Source organism: Petaurus breviceps, unplaced genomic scaffold (genome assembly GCF_028583685.1).
Source record: "Petaurus breviceps papuanus isolate PSGF00001 unplaced genomic scaffold, PetGlider_PUasm1.0 188, whole genome shotgun sequence".
NCBI lineage: Eukaryota > Metazoa > Chordata > Mammalia > Diprotodontia > Petauridae > Petaurus > Petaurus breviceps.
Window position 1 is genome coordinate 1,071,748 of NW_027185804.1, and position 16,734 is coordinate 1,088,481.

Sequence of the window (16,734 nt, forward strand, 5' to 3'; positions counted from 1 at the left end):
TCCATCCATCCATCCATCCATCCATCCATCCATCCATCCATCCATCCATCCACCCATCCATCCATCCATCCATCCATCCAAGAAAGACCAGACCTGATATTTCTTCAGTGTTCAGAACTTTTTATGAAGAGCTTCCTCCTCCAATGAGCATCAGCTATTTCTTTGCCTCTAGTCTTATAGAGATGTCTAAGTCCACTGAGAGGTTAAGTGACTGGTTGGGTGCCCATAGATAATACATATTTTTATCAGTGAATCCAAGTCTCCCTGACCTTATGCCTGCTGCTTTTCAGGAATAACAATAACTCACACTTATGTCAACTTTTAGGGTCACATATTTCCTCATAATGGCCCAAAGAGGTAACAGTAAAAGAATTATCTCCATTTTACAGACATGGAAGCTGAGAGCTAAGTTAAGTGACTTGTTCAAAATCACATACTTTGCAAGTGGTTGAACTAGGATTCGCTCAAACACAAGATCTCCCATTTCAAACCTAGCATTCTTTCTTCCATACTCTGATCAATTTTGATGTAAACTAGATTAAATGGGGTCCCTTACCACCCGAATATAATGGAGGTAGCTGATTCCTAGGCAGTTCAGGGGATGCTGGGTGTGTTTCCCCTTCCCCACTGAATTATATCTCCTTTGGAGGTTCTTTTTTGGGGAATATGCCAAGCTGCTTCATGGTGTGTGCAACAGGGTAGCAGGACCGTGCCTTGGTGGAAATGATTTCCTCTTTCTCTTCTGTTCCTCCTTCCTTTATCATTTCTTTCTCCCATTCATTTCTGTGGCTCCCACCCCACTGCTCTCCTCCTCTCAGCATTACTAGGTTCAAATAAGATAAACATCGAGCTAATCATTAGAAAACAGCTTCCTATGAAGCATCAGCTTTCCTGGGAACTTTTCACACTATAGAGATCTTTGTGACCTTGGGCAAGTTAATTAACTCCTCTAAGCCTCAGTTTTCTCTTTTGTCAAATGTTGGGTGGGAGACCAATGTCTACTCTCTAAGGTCTTTACTGTGTCAAAGAGCACACACAGAAACACTAATCATAAGAATCTGGCAGAAGAGAGTGACTATTGCTACATTACAATTGCTTCTGACTACCAGTCCTGAATTAGAAAAACAAAGAAACAAACCTCTTTTTCCTGTCTGTGAGTTGTTTGTCAATTTCATTGCAAGTTTTGTACCCGCCAGTGTTCAGCTGATGAACCCACCCTTCTACCTGTTTAGTAACTCATTTGTACTTCTGTCCTATGAAGTAATTCCTGTGTCAATATTTCCATGATAAATTTGCCCTTTGGTAAAGGATGCGAACATCTATGATCATGAAGAGACCTCAGAGGTCCTAAGTCCTGTGTTCTAGTGTATGGATGAGTATGAGTTGGGGGTGGTGGTGGTGGAGGTGGTGCAGTTTTTGTTATTTAGAGCAGACTCATGACAGGAAAATCATTCTAATAGGGTTTAAAGTCTCTCTTGAACACTCTCCCCTCCTAGGTATGTTCATGAGCTCTTAAATATCATATGCTTTTATTAAATTTCTTTATTGGTACTAAATGTAGGGGATAAATGTTTTGTGATCTACACATGTCTGAAATCATGGGAAGACCTTAGCCAATAGGCATAGTTTAAAAAGTCTGACCTTCCCAACCCCAATAATTATTCACTGGATCTGAAACATTCTGTACAGAAGGGTGTAAAATGAGTAGGAAGTTGCAATGCCTGTTTCAAAACTAGGTTTACGCAACATTGAACCTAATTTACAATTTGGAAAATACATCCAGGTTGTGTCTGTAGTTGCAGGTAAATTTCTTTGACAGTTGCCTCTTGATTACTTTATCCATTATTTAGGATAAGAAAGAAAATTGACAAGTTAACTTAGCTTGCTCAGTATTTGTCATGTTAGCAGCTACATGTGTTCATACTGTGGGCTTAGAATTTATCCTAAAGCAAGTGGGGTAGCCCAGCATCCTAATTTTTTTAAATTTTTTTTTGTAGGAATCAGAGAATACTAAGTTATGTTCCCTCTATTCCTTCCGAAATACCTCTACCTCACCACACAAGCCTGACGACGGGGGTCGGGACCGAGAGATAATGACCAGTGTCACTTTTGGAACGCCAGAGCGCCGCAAAGGGAGCTTGGCAGACGTAGTGGACACATTGAAACAGAAGAAGCTGGAAGAGATGACCCGGACTGAGCAGGAGGGTATGTATGGAATAAGACTGGGAAAGCTTCTTCTTTTTTTTTCTCTTCTTCTGAAGATTCCAGGCCTTAAAAAAATGTGTGGGATTTCAAGAGCCAGAGAAGTGCATAATTGGCAATAGCTGGGAAAAAAAAAAAGTTATTCAGAGGTTACCATGGTGATGGCAGATTGTGATCCATTAGGAGTGTTAAGCAGATAGCTCTGTTTTTCAAAACTTTCTGCTTTTTTATGTTGTGCTTATGATAACAAAGTGAGAGTTTAAAGCCTCACCCTTTAAAAAAGTTACTTTGGACATTTTTCTAGCTGAAAACTTTTTTCTTTTCCATTCATATCTCTTTCTTTTTAAATAGTTTTATTTTTGGGAAAATCAGATTTAAAAAAATTGAATAAAACCTGAACAAACTGATTTGTCTTCATCCCAGGAATTCCTTATTTTAGTTACCTCCAACTTTGATCATTTTTAAGACCTGGCACATCTTAGAAAAATTCCGCATCCACTGAAGGGTCCATTCAATTCTAACTGAATTAATCCTTGAGGTTCAGAGGATCAAATGAGACTAATAAACCTTTGCAGAATCACAGAAGTTCAGAGTTAAACGGGAGTAATTTTTTAAAAAACGTTCCAACCAGTAAACAAACATGATCTTTGTTCTGTATATACCAATATACTGGCAGTGTGGCATAGTAGATAGAGCAATGACTGCATTTGGAGTTAGAAGATGTAACTTCACATCCCAACTGGACTAACTGCTTCCTCTGTGATCTTTGGGGAAGTCACATGACCTCTCTAGGGCTTAGCTTCTTTCTTTGTACCCTGAGGGGAGGGGTTGGATCATCAGATCACTAAGGTCCTTTCCAAATCCTATGAAACCCAGAAGCACCAAAGCTTCTTGAAAGCAGCCACTATTCTTTGTTTTGTCTATTTTCACTGTCTAGAATGGTAGCTTGCACGTTGGCTAGGATATAATATATTTTGTCCACAATTTGGATGATAGGATACAATTTTAATTCTGTAATGTCTACTTATAAGTACTGAAAGAATCTCAGCTTGAAAGCATAGGATAATAAACAGCTTTGGACTTATTAGTTATTTAAGTTCAGTACAGAAAAACCTCATTTATCCATCATTTCCCAATGAGAGTTCTACGTAAGGGAACTTTGCAGAGCCTTATCCCTTTCAGTTTCTAATTTTGCACCAAATTTCAACAATTTTTTTTATGTGGATATCTTTCTAATGTGTCACATACTCCTTTGCCTTAATAAGTTGTTAATATTGAACCCAAATCTAATCCTTTCTTGGCAACTCAGGATCATCCTTGTAAGTTGCTGTTGTTTGTCCTTCATTCCTGAAGAGGACCATGACATCATGGAGGTGATGCCATGACATGCAAGTGAATGTGTATCCTTCTAAGTATCAGTTATTGGATTGGCCTGTAGTGCAGTGATACCTACAGGGGTGAGTGAGGTGTGTGGGCCTATTTACTCTTCCACCAAATGGTCTCAGGCAGCTGTGCTGTCATATTTCTGTTTCCTCATTTCCTATAAGATCTCTAGCTTTAACTTCTTGTGGTTTTCAGTGTACTTACCTTGACTAGCAACTCTCCCCTGCTTCTAATTTGTTTCAATTTTACTGTGGATTGGAAGATCAGGTAACTGAACTCATTAGAATTGTGTATAAAATAAATACAAACAAGTTCTGAGAGACTAAGGCTGAGGTATGAGAAGATGATGAACTCTGCTCAAAAATAAGTGTCTTCAGATTGTGGACACTAAAGGTGCTTGTCATTCTTCCTGATTCTTGGCTGAGCTGAAGGGAGCTGAGGTTCCCAGATCAATGATCTTTTATTAATGTCTTTCCTTCCTCCCATCCTTCCTCCCTCCCTTCCTTCCTTCCTCCCTCCCTTCCTTCCTTCCTTCCTCCCTTCCTTCCTTCCTCCCATCCTCCCTCCCTTCCTCCCTTCCTTCCTCCCATCCTCCCTTCCTTCCTCCTATCCTTCCTCCCTCCCTTCCTTCCTCCCATCCTCCCTTCCTTCCTCCCATCCTTCCTCCCTTCCTTCCTTCCTCCCATCCTTCCTCCCTTCCTTCCTCCCTTCCTTCCTTCCTTCCTTCCTTCCTTCCTTCCTTCCTTCCTTCCTTCCTTCCTTCCTTCCTTCCTTGTTCAGTTACCATTGAAAGAATATTTTAATTCTCCAGAATTTTAGCTATTTAAAAAAAAATAAAGTTTTACGATTAGAATTTCCTACCAGTAGGGAGGAACTTCTTAGTATTTTCCCTGATGTGAAAAGTGGTAGCTTTTCTGTCCTTCCTCTTAATTAATATAGACTACTGTTGATTTGGTATGAGAGAGGCACTTACATGAGTAAGAAGAGTTTACTCTTGGATGAATTTAAGTCTCCCATCACTACATTCCTATCAGAGAAGAAAAAGTTTTTTTTTTGAATATAAACTTTATGTAACTTTTCACAGCACAGATTTTGGGCTTTAAAAATTAAGATATTTTAATATGTCTTAATGAAAAAAAGGACAGCTAAGTGGAGCAGTAGATAGAGCACCAGGCTGGGAGTCAAGGAGACCTGAGTTCAAATCTAGCCTCAGATATTTACTAACTGTGTGACACTGAGCAAGTCACTTTACCCTGTTTACTTTGGCTTGCTCATCTGTGAAATGAACCAAAGGAAATGGCAAACTACTTCAGTATCTTTGCCAAGAAAACCCCAAATGGGGCCACAAATAGTCAAATACAACTGAAAGGACTGAACAACAACAAAATGTAAAGAAATACAAAGTAGTCTCTGTTTTCTGGGACTCAATGCCATTCTTATGGTACTTATTACTTCCTATCTTGTATTATGGCTAATTTTGTATTTACCTTATCTCCCCTATAGGACTTTAAGAGTCTTGAGGGGCAGGAATTGAGCTTTATAGAGCTTTGCATAGTGCTCCTATAAGCCTTGCACATGGCAGATAGTTGACATATTTGTTAAATTAATGGAAGAGGAGAATTAATGGGGTATCAAAAGATATGCCTACACCACTTAAGCAAAATGTTGATCCTCACTAAAAGTTCTGCCTTTTTTTTGTTTTCCATTTGTCTTTGCCCCTGTATTTGCATTTTGTTTTATAATTGTTGAAAGTTATTACTCTTTATTTATTTTAGAAACAGACTAGAAGTGGAATGTTTCCTTATGTGTGCACTAACACTGATGCCAACCATTTCATGTATCAAGCAAGGTGGATAAAAGAGTGTTGGAGGACACCTTAGAGGTCATTGAGCTCCAAATCATCATGTTCTAGATGAAAAAGAGAGGATCTAGACTGGAGGAGGGATTATTTACTGGAATTGTCTTTAAGACTCTTGTCTTTAGTATATAGTTGACTATAATATTCTGTCTCTCAATAGGTAATAGAGTAGGCTTTGGAATTAGATGACCTAGTTTTGTATCTTGGTTCTGCTATTTGCTTGCAATGTGACCTTGGATAAGTCATTTCCCCTTTCTGGCTCTCTGGGTTTTTTGGTTTGTTTTTTGTATTTTTTTGGTTGAGTCGTTTCAGTTATGTCTGACTTTTTGTGATTTCATTTGGGGTTTTCATGGCAAAGATACTGGAGTGATCTGCCGTTTCCTTCTCCAGCTCATTTTACAGATGAGGAAACTGAGGCAAAAAGATTAAGTGACTTGCCCAGGGTCACATAGCTAGTGTCTAATGCAAGATTTGATCTCAGGTCCTCTTGAATCCAGGGCTGGTGTTCTACTCACTGCACCACCTAGGCATTCTCTGGAGGACTGGACCTATCTTTAAGCGTCCTTCCTACACTAAATCCTTTGAATTTCCAGACTGAAAGAAATAGTTTTGGTAAATCAACCCATTATTCAGTGGTTAGCTAGTTAGCTTTTCTTTTCTAGAAATTACCTTCTCAAATCAGGATCTTTTTATGGCATTAGGCAATAAATACCTATTAAGACCTTCTATGTGCTAAGTACAAGAGCTACAGAGACAAAAGAAACATTCCGTTCCTTCAAAAAGCTTGTATTCTACAGAAGGTGGGGGGTGGGTATGGTGTTCAAACACAAAGCTACATACAAAATAAATATGAAGCTATTGGAAGGAGAGAAATCAACTCTGTGTGTGTGTGTGTGTGTGTGTGTGTGTGTGTGTGTGTGTGTTGGGGGAGGGCAATCAGATACAGACAGAGTTGGGCTTTGAAGGAAACAAGAAATGTTAAGAGACAGATGTTAGGAAAGAGTGCACTGCAGATTTAGGAGAGAGACCACCCATGCAAAAGCATGGAGGTGGGATATGGAATTAATAAATTTCAGGACATTGTGGTCTAGTGGTTAGAGTACTAGAGCTGGAGTCAGGAAACTTGGGCTCCCTTCCTATCTGAGACACGTAATAGCTGTGTGACCCTGGGCAAGTCACTAAATTAGGATTAATAATCCTTGTACTACCTCCCTCACATGCTTGTTCTTCCTGGAGGTGTTTTTCTTGGAAGGTGGTAGTACCCTTGGCAGCAGGTTGGTGCCTGGAGTTGCCCAGTCGTGAGTTTCAGTGTAAGCCTGATCTTGTCTTGAATAGGAACCTAATGCAGACAATTTAAATTCTTCCGTGAAAAAGAGAAAAAACAAATCTAACTTTTAAAGCAGCTGTTAGTCTAGTGAAGTTGGTTGGGGTGGGCAGCAAGGCTCTGATTGAGAGCTCCAGGTTAAAATCCTTCTAGTCTCAAACCCTTCAGCTGTGATTAAGTGATGAATTTTCGTTCTCCTTGTATTGCCTGTTCTTGTTCCCAGTGTAGCTGGGCCCTATCATAAGCAGCACTTGTCAGAAAATGAGTACTTTTAAAAAGACTTTTTTATGTCTAAATACATATATTTAATCAGAGGGTCCTTTGGCTTCTGAAAATAAGTTGTCTAATGAGAATTTCATCTGAGCAGCTGCGACTGAGGAGGTCAACAGGCATTGCCTAGGAGAATATGGCCCAGCTGGTTAAATCTGGTTGATGGTCAAGTGCTTCTTGTAATCCAGGACCGTCTGTTTGTAAAGGAAAGAGTGAGTGCTGCAGCATAATGTACAGCTGTTTTAATCTCTCTTTAATAATAGTGCTCCCAGCCAATATCATGTCTTATGAATTATATCACCCCAAATCCCATCCTGGTCAGCGTGAATTCTCCTCTGGGTCAGGTTCTGGAGTTTGGGGCAAAGGACACAAAATGCATTATGCCTCACCTCATTAGCGACAGGCAGTTTTGCTGTTCATTATTATTTGCCTCTGTAATGAAACTGTACCTTTCAACAGGCTGCCCCTCCTTCAGTCATCACTGAGATGTGGCAAGGGCTGGGGGACAGAGTTAGGGAGCGGCGGGAGCCCCATCAGTACCAACATTCAACCTCACAAAGAATGTTCGAGTGGGAGATTTCGGTCCAGCTCGGCAGTGAGGGCTGAGATGAGAGCATTTGTCCAGTAGAGCTTTGGGCTCTGAGTTGCTGTGATAATGAAACAGTTTGGATTCATTTCAATATTCTTGTTGAGAAGGGACGAGAACACTTGGGCTTTGAATTCCTACTGGGGTATGCTTTCCAGTGCCTTATGCAGCTGCTTCTCAGCACAGGAATGAGCATGTGTGGATGTGTGTATCTGATGGATTGTTATCAGGCCGAACATCTTTAGGCAATTTGGTTATATCTATACATGCGCACACGCTGCAGTATATTTAGTAAGGACGTAGATTGGCGCATATTACTCATCTGATAACCTTCAACATACTGGAAAGCTGTGTTATGTAATTGAAAAAATGAGCCATCTCACAGGAAGGAGTTTTGAAGGGTTTTTAATGGGGGAAAATCATCACGGAGACTCATTTAGGACCTAAGGCAAGTTTGGCACAGTTTTGGGTCCTAGTTCCTGAGCACTGACCCCATGGTTGGAAAGCTATCCTTGTCTTTCAGTGGAACCAAGATTTTTTATTTCTCCAAATGAGCTCCTGATTCCAACTCATAGGAATGTGTGTTCTCTGGACATTTGTGTGCTGGCTGTGGAAGATGTGGAATGTGACTGTGTGAGTGACAGAGCTCAATAGATTCCTGTAAGACTCTTCAGATAACATGTAATGAAGAACCATGCTCTCCTGATGAAAAGGAAATTTATATTAAAAAAAAGCCCACGAAAGAGTTTAGCATGCAGGCAAGGGCAACACAAATAAGCATTTTTAAGGGGACACTTTAATGCTGTTGCTTTTTCCCATTGTTTTGACTGTATTGATGAAGCATCCGGTGCTCTCTGCCTGAAATCCCCTCCTTTCTATTTCTCATTCATGATTTTGAATGGAAGGCCACTTTAGGTCATGGGAGAAATTGGAAGGGTTTAGAAATTTTGCATAAGAAAATAAGAAATACATTGAGTATTCATTGTAAAATGTCGAGAATTCTTATCTCAAATATATTAGGCATTTCAAATTCTTGAACTGCCATAGTTTCCCAAGACCAGCTATCCTCTTAATCCAGAATGAAATAATGCAGATCTCTGAAGTAAGGAGGATGCAGTTTTGTCAAATTAATATTATTTTATTATTATTAGTTTGAGTGGGACTGGAATATTTTCTCCTGACTCTCCTGTTTGGTAGATTCTCTGTTACAGTAGTGACAAATTCTTATCTGGAATCTAAGTCATTAAAATATGCAAAGAGGCAGGTTTTCCTAAAGTTCTGTATACTGATGATTGGTGTTTTTTGAGATTGACCCAGTAGCTTTGTCTTCTGAGTAACTCAAACTCAGCCTTATTTTTGGGATGAAGTGAATCCTGTTGCTATTGATTTCTTTACAACATGATAAACCAATTGCAAGATCTTTGGTGAACAGCTTTTGGATCCCCAGTCATTCTGGAGAAACGAGTTGGCTTGCTGACATAGTTTTTGCATTTCCATCCATTTATAGCCTTGAAAATGCTCTTTTGATTCTAGTACCTCTCCACAGTATTCTCAGCATCCTTTTGTATTGGCTCAGAATTGAAAAGTTGCTTTGGGTTGTCATGGTGCCATGGGAAGAACATCCTGACCCTGGAGTCAGAGAGCATGGGTTCAAATGCTATCTCTGCAACTTACTATTTCATGTTTTCTTATCTGTAAAATGAAGGTACTGGACTAATGTCTAAGGCCACTTCTAGCTTGAAATATCCGATCTCAGATTTTCATCTATTCATTCATTCATTTCCAAATTCTGTTTGCATGGCTTCTTCTTTGGGGGTGCTCAGAAATTATTTAGAAGACTTTTTTCTGCTGGTTTTTTTTTCAGTTGCCTACACAACAAGGAATGACTGGGGTTCCTTTCTCCAGACATTGGAGACTGCTTTCTGGCAGATACAGATACTTGGATCTTGTCTTCAGTTTTCGAATGGGTTCCATATGATTTGCATTTTCCCAAAAGCTAGGTTAGATTTCTACTTCTGCTACTTATTTCCTGTGTGACCATGGACATCCACTTAATCATTCAGAGCCTTAGCTTTCAAATCTGCAAAATGAGCCAATTGGATCAGAGGCCGCCCAAGTTCTGTACCTTCTTGTGCTGCATCTGTGATCCTGTGATCACTGATTCCCTGAATCAGCCACTTTCCGAGTCCATTTGGACCATGTGATAATAGGACAGAGGAGATGATTCTCATGTTATTTGCCTCCTTCCTCACATATGGTTTAGGTGAAAACAAGGTGGGGGGGGGGTGAAAGGGAAGGCAACAAAAAGAAGAAAATTTTTCTATTTTTCTCCACTCTTCACCAAGCAAAGCAAGCTGATAAAAAGTTTCCAGTCTTGTAGTCTTTGGTTGTGTGTGTGTGTGTGTGTGTGTGTGTATGTGCGTGTGCGTGCATGCGCGTGTGCATGTGTAAAAGCTTTAGCTGACTGTATCTTTTGGTTTCCACCTTCCTCTAAATTTCCAGCCCAGTTTCCTTTTTATCATGAGGCCTTTCAGGTGGCCCTCACAAAAGCCCTTTGATGGACCCTTCAGTGCAATTTTCTTTTTTCCTTTTGTTGTCTCTTAATAGAGTGTCTTCAACCCTTATCCCAACTCAGAGTACTCCTGGATTTTCATTCTTCCTTCCCCTGGACCATGATTACTAGGTTCGTTAGAGAACACATTTTTTTCTTTTGATCTCTAATGTCCTCCTACTGTTGTGTTATGGGGTCCAACCCAAGGGATGGTTTTTGAATTAAAGGGATTCTTGATCTCTAACACTTAGCTCCTTAAATAGCTTTCAACAATTTCTTCCTTAAGCACCTACTTCTAGGCCCAACATGCTATAATAACACACGCAGTAGGTGCTAAATAAATATGTGTGAGATGAAATAATTGTACTTGGCCTGATATTAATGGCTATGAATAATGTTCTGGCAAATCACATGTGACCCTGGGGGAATCTTTTTACCTTCTCTGGCCTCAGTTTACTTCTCCTCTGAAATTGAGAGTTTAGACCAAGTGGTATCTAAGGTTTCCTCTAGCTTGAATGTTCAAATGTGCAATCTTCTATTCTAATAGCTCAGCGATAGCCAGAGGCCTTCACTCCATCTACACCACAATCTTCAATTCAACAGCCATTTATCAAGAATCTTATGAGACAGTGAAAGGAATATGAAGTTTGGAGCCAGGAAATGTAGGTTTTATTCTTGCTTCAGCCCTTTACTCCCTATGTGAACATGGTCAGTCAGTTTAATCTACTTGGGTCTCAGATTCCTGAGCTACAAAGTGAGATGGTTGGATTAGGGGGCCTCTGTAGTCCCTTCATATTCTACAGTTCTGATCCTTTGGTTTTCTTTGTTCCAAGTGCTGGAGATTCAAAGTTAGACATGTCCCCACTTTTCAAAGGAGTTTGTGAAATCTCACCAATGCAAAGAGGTTTGGATCAGCTTAATTAATTTACTAGAAACTATAGTTTAGTGCCTGCAAGAATTCGACGTTAGTTCTTGTCTTGATTGTAACTCCTGGATAGGTTGAGTGGCCTTGGCCAAAGCATTTCATGGCTCTTCATTTCCTACTTCCATTGTCTTCTGCCTTCCTTCTAATTCTACCAGTCTACGATTCTTGTTTAGAGAATTTGTATTTAAACCGGAGAGTCAGTTTTCAAATGGTTAGAGTCACCTCATGTTCTGCTTTCTTCCCTTAAGGCTGTTCTTGATTTTCCTTAGCCTCTACTTTCTGATGTCCAGATCTTTATTGGGGACACAGAGCTGAAAGCTGTCATCAGATTTTTATACCTCCAAAAGTACATTGTTGAATGCTGTGTTTATTGATCTAGCCACTTAAAACTGGTCCATTCTAGGCAGCACATAATTTCAGAAATGGTCAAATAGGCATGTTACCAATAGTCCATCAAGTGCCATGTCCTGGCAAAGGGAACAGGCTCTAAATTCTAGGAAAAGAACACATTGAAGCTGAGAGTAATGGACCTTGGCCCATTATTTGGAAATAGCACTTGTTACTGGCCATTCTGGCATGTGCTTTTAAAGTATAGACATCTTTTAGTGGAAGGGCTGAAGTATCGTATCTCTAGTGGTGACTAACAGTGTATGAGTACAGGGATGTTTTTGCCCTCGGAATACCCCGGCACCTGAATTGGTACCTTTCTACTGACCAAAGAAGTCTATTTATCTCTTGCATTTTGGGATGATGTCATGCTCATACAAAAAATTGCCAGGATGTTATAGAAATGGGTCCTTACATAGTGACCTGCGGCAAAATCTTACTAGGGGGCCCTTGTTACTCCTTAGAAGGAAATAGAAGGGTCAGACCAAAAAGCACTGCTGTAGGGTCTGTGTTCCAAGTCTTACGATGACACTTTGGTCTTAAATAGCAAGGTTTTGGGAAATAATATGGCAGTGTGCATGAAGACCAACCTTGGCTTTGGGAAGACCTTGTTGCTTCTGTGACACATCTTATCTCTGTTATCAGGGGTAAGTCACCCCATTGTTGCCCCAGGAAGCTCTCTCAAATACTACCTCATGTGCCTTTTCAGCTTCTTTACAGAGTCAAGGAGTTGCAGGTGTGTATGAGGGAAGGAAGTTTCCGTTCCTAAAGTTCCCTATATCAATGAAGTCAGAAACTCCAACCTGACCTACCTGTCAAAGCTGCTCCTCTGTTATTATGAAAAATAGTTATACCAAGGATCACTGAAAACCACTGGCAGCCCTGGAGTTCTCTGTGTTTTATTATTGCTCACCTCAGGGGCGGCTAGGTGGTGCAGTGAATAGAGCACTGGCCCTGGAGTCAGGAGGACCCAAGTTCAAATCCAGCCTCAGACCCTTAACACAAAAACTAGATGTGTGACCTTGGGCAAGTCACAAAAAGCAAAAAAAAACACTTTTGGGGCAGCTAGGTGGCACAGTGAATAGAGCATTGGCCCTGGAGTCAGGAGGACCTGAGTTAAAAATCCGGCCTCAGACATTTAACACTTACTAGCTGTGTGACCTTGGGCAAGTCACTTAACCCCAAATGCCCTCCCCCAAAAAGCAAAAAAAAAATTATTATTACTCACCCCATTCTTTTTGAATATGTAATAGTTCCCAGACCTATAGGGTTTCAGGTTTGTGAAACCCTTTCTCACAATAACCCTGTGGGGGGAGGGGGGGTAAGTATAATGAAAATGGAGGAAGAGGAAGAAATGAGGCTCAGAGAGATTATGTGATTTGCCTAAGGTCACACAGCAAGTATATGGTAGAAGAAAGAGTCAAACACAAATCTCCTGCCCCCCAGCCCTCCTCTTTCCACTACATATTGCTGTCTTCACACTTTATGGGACCACTGGCCACTCATCTAGTCCATGCTTTTGGAAACCAACTGGTCATTCATCTAGTTCCTTTCATCTCCAATGCCTGGGGTTAGAGTCCTTGCCAATGTCCAGCTTTCATTGTCCCTTCATTTTCTCTGATTGGCTCACTTTCTGTTCTTACTTCTTCCCTGCTGCCCCCTTTCTCCTGGGCACCCTGAGCAGCTTGGTCTGGTGAGAGCTCTGTGCTCACTGGTTTCTTCCTCTCTTTCCCACTGCTCCTTGGGCTTCCCACAGACAGTCCTTATCAGCTTCCACTTCTCCCCTCTACCCTCACCCCAATTTGACCTAGTAATCTTCTGGGTTACTAGGTTAACCCAGTCATCTTAGCACTGTTCTGGCTTTCTGAATATTTACCTACAATTCCCTCTTTCAGCTTCCTTTTATGTGTCATCTTCCCTCCTTAGAATGTAAGCTCCTGGAGGGCAGGGGCTTTCTTTTTACTGGCGTATGTTTGTATTAGCACAGCTCGTGGCACCTAATAAGTGCTAGTCAAGGCTGACTGACTTGACTTGATGTGGCTTTTGAACCCACAGGGTCTGTATCTATCTGGAGGGTGTGTATTTGCTCTTTGGGAGCTCCCTGCTGAGTCCTGAGGTCAGCAAACACAAGCAGGTTGACTTTTCTGTCTCCTCTAGCACCCTGCCCCACACTGTGCTGCTGTTCAGCAAAGGCTGTGCCTTTGAGGTCTCAGTCTGTGCTGTTCTGTAGGGAAGCCAGGGGAGCCAAGAGATGGTAATAAGGAGAGAGAGAGGGCACTCCAGGCATGGGATCTTCCTAAACCTTTCAGTAATCCTTCTTTCATGATGCCCCAAGTGGTTCCTGACCCTTCCTCCCCCACCAGTTGGTAACCTCTCCCTCCTCAGATTATCCTCTGTATATTGAATCCCCTCCCAAAAGAATGTGAACCCCTTGTGGGCAGGGACTATCCTTGTGTCTTGGCTTCCCCAGTGCTTAGAACATAAGTGCTAATGTCTGTTGAGTTGAATGGTGGAGGTCAGTGCTCAGGAAAACCTGGGCTGTGACAACCGGAGGGCATGCTTTATTTAATCCAAAGAATTGTTTTTCGTGGGAAGTGGTTCAGTCCTTCAGTCAACAATACAGGGGAGTTCCTGTTGTGTGAAGAGGGAGTGAGGGGCTTCCTCAGAACCATGGTGTTCTTTCCCAGCTCTGGGCCTTCCGCTCCTGAGATGCTGAATCTCCCTCCTTCCTACTTCTCCTCTATTCATCTGATATTTAAAGCCCAGTTCATCTGCCACCTCCTTCACGGACCTTATTTGATCAGAGATACAATCAGAGGTCCACGGGACTATGTAATACTATTGATGTTATTCTCTGTTTTATGTCATGATAAACCATGCCTCTGCAGCACTGCACACCATGCCTTCCTACCAGTAACCTGGTGAGACAGGTCGTGTGGTATGAATGAGGAAACTGAGGCTCAGGAAGGTCGGTGACTTATCTAGTATCAAACCCCTTAGCAAGAGGCAGAACTGGCACTCTGGCTTCAGGTCTGACACCCTATCTATAATACCCTGCTGTCTCCTAGTTTAAGGAAGGTAGAACCATAACTTTATAATTTCCCCATGCAGTGTCTAGCTGTGGGATTAGCACATAGTAGGCACTCAATGAATACTTGTTGATGGATGCCTAATACCTGTGCTGTTATAATTAAGGTGTGGACAGGACAAATATGCTTTTAAAATGCATGAGAATATATACAAAAAATGATGATAAGTAGGCAATCTATTGTAATTGAAAAGAGTGATATATAAATTCTGAAGTGTTTTGGGCATCGTTGGGACCACCTAGGACTTGTTAGGAAAGGCTTCAAGGAGGTGAAGGATGGTAAGATTCCCCCACCAAAGTTTAAGGAAGAACCTCTTCATCTTAGACACTGCTTTGTCCAAGGTGATTATTATGGATTTACATATCTTTGATATTAGAAGGTCACCATGACATGGTGACTAGAATTCTGGATCTGGAGTGGAGAAGACCCAATTCAAATTCCACCCCCTTGCCCTTGCTAGCTATGTGACCATGGGCAAACCCTTGAATCTCTTTAAGCCTCAGCTTTCTCATCTGTAAAATGGGAATGATAATGTTGGTAGGACCTGCCTCATGGAGTTGTTGTGAGGCTTAAGTTTTTCCGACATTAAAAGCTTCTATAAATGTCTGATTCTTATGTGGCATGGATGGAGCATTTATTACAAATAGGTCACAGATTTTTCTCTAAGCTTCCAGCTTCTGTTACGACCAGTGCCCTTTTCTGGGACAAACCTGAATTCACATTGTTGCTGGCCAGTCGTGTCTGACTCTTTGTGACCCCATGGACCATAGGGTGTCAGTACTATCCATGGGGTTTTCCAGGCAAAGATACTGGAGTGGTTTGCCATATCCTTCTCTAGTGGATTAAGACCAACAGAGGTCAAATGACTTACTCAAGGTCACACAGCTAGTGAGTGTCTGAGGCTGGATTTGAACTTGTCTTCCTGGCTAGCACTCTTTCCACAGAGCCACCTAACTGCCCCCTCTATTTTTTTTTTTAAAGCCTAGAGCACTGAGTGTTCCCAGCAGGTCTCCTTTCCAGGTACTAACCGGGCCTGACCCTGCTTAACTTCAGAGATCAGAGGAGATAGAGCTTACTCAAGGTGGTGTGGCCTTAGATGAATTGCCCATTACTGACAGCTTTTTAAAAGTCCCATAGCTTTAAGTTTAGGAATACCTGTAAAGGCAGTGAAGATTGCATGTCTAATCTTATCAGCTGTTGCCTGGGGTGTGAAGGTGGACTTCATTTATATGTCTCTCATGATTACTTGGGTATTTCATAGTTTCATCCATGCAAAGAGTATGGACCCAGAATTAGGAAGATGTGGGCTCAAATCCAGTGTCCTACACTTAGTAGCTGTGTGACCCTGGAGGAGTCACTGGACTTCTCTCCCCTTTAGATCTGTCATCTCTAAGATAGAGCATTAATAGTATCTCCTTCACAGGGTTGTTTTGATGACCAGATGAGATGTTCTATGGAGCACTTGACAAAACTTAAAGACTTTTTTTTAAGTGGCACAGTAGATAGAGTGCTGGGTCTGAAACCAAGAAGACTCATCTTTGTGAGTTCAAATATAGCCTCAGATATTTACTAGCCGTATGACCCTGGGCTAGTCATTTAACCCTGTTGGCCTTAGTTTCTCACCTGTAAAATGAACCAGAGAAGAAAATGGCAAACCACTCTAGTATCTCTGCCAAGGAAACCCCAAATGGGATCACTAAGATTCAGCCATGATTGAAAGTGACTGAGCAGCACCCTGTGCCAGGCCATGGGCTAAGAGCTGGGGACACCAAAACCGTGTTAGTTCCTGACTTCAGGGAGGTTGCACTCTAATTCTAACAAGGGAAGATAAAACAAATGGTGGGTAGACCGGGAGGGAGGTTATGGTCAAGGATGCCATAGGAATCACTTGGGTCCTTATATGAGATAAGAAGCTTTTTAGTGGTTTTTAAAGGTAGCAGATTTGTATAGCCAAATACATAGGAGTTCCGACGATGATAATGCTGACACTACTTAATGGGTGGGGGCCTACTCAGCATAGCATTAAGTCTTTGCATCAATGAGAATCCTGAATTGATTCTCCCATGGACCATATTTTATAAGCGATAAGGGTTGTCTTATTTTCATGTTACTTTCTTCTCTTATTTCATTTAAAATAAGTAGCAATATTCTCTCCTCTT

The 16,734-nt window shown here is 41.3% G+C and overlaps 1 protein-coding gene across 30 annotated transcripts in view; it reads left to right on the top strand.

The window, feature by feature from the left end:
• Positions 1–16,734, top strand: part of SOX6 (SRY-box transcription factor 6) — a 672,513-nt gene that overhangs the window by 322,666 nt on the left and 333,113 nt on the right. For all 30 annotated transcript variants that reach the window (XM_069091122.1, XM_069091109.1, XM_069091112.1 and 27 more), the window contains one exon: positions 1,998–2,205. In XM_069091122.1, coding sequence (XP_068947223.1) covers positions 1,998–2,205 — 208 coding nt within the window. The remainder of the gene's footprint in view (positions 1–1,997; positions 2,206–16,734) is intronic.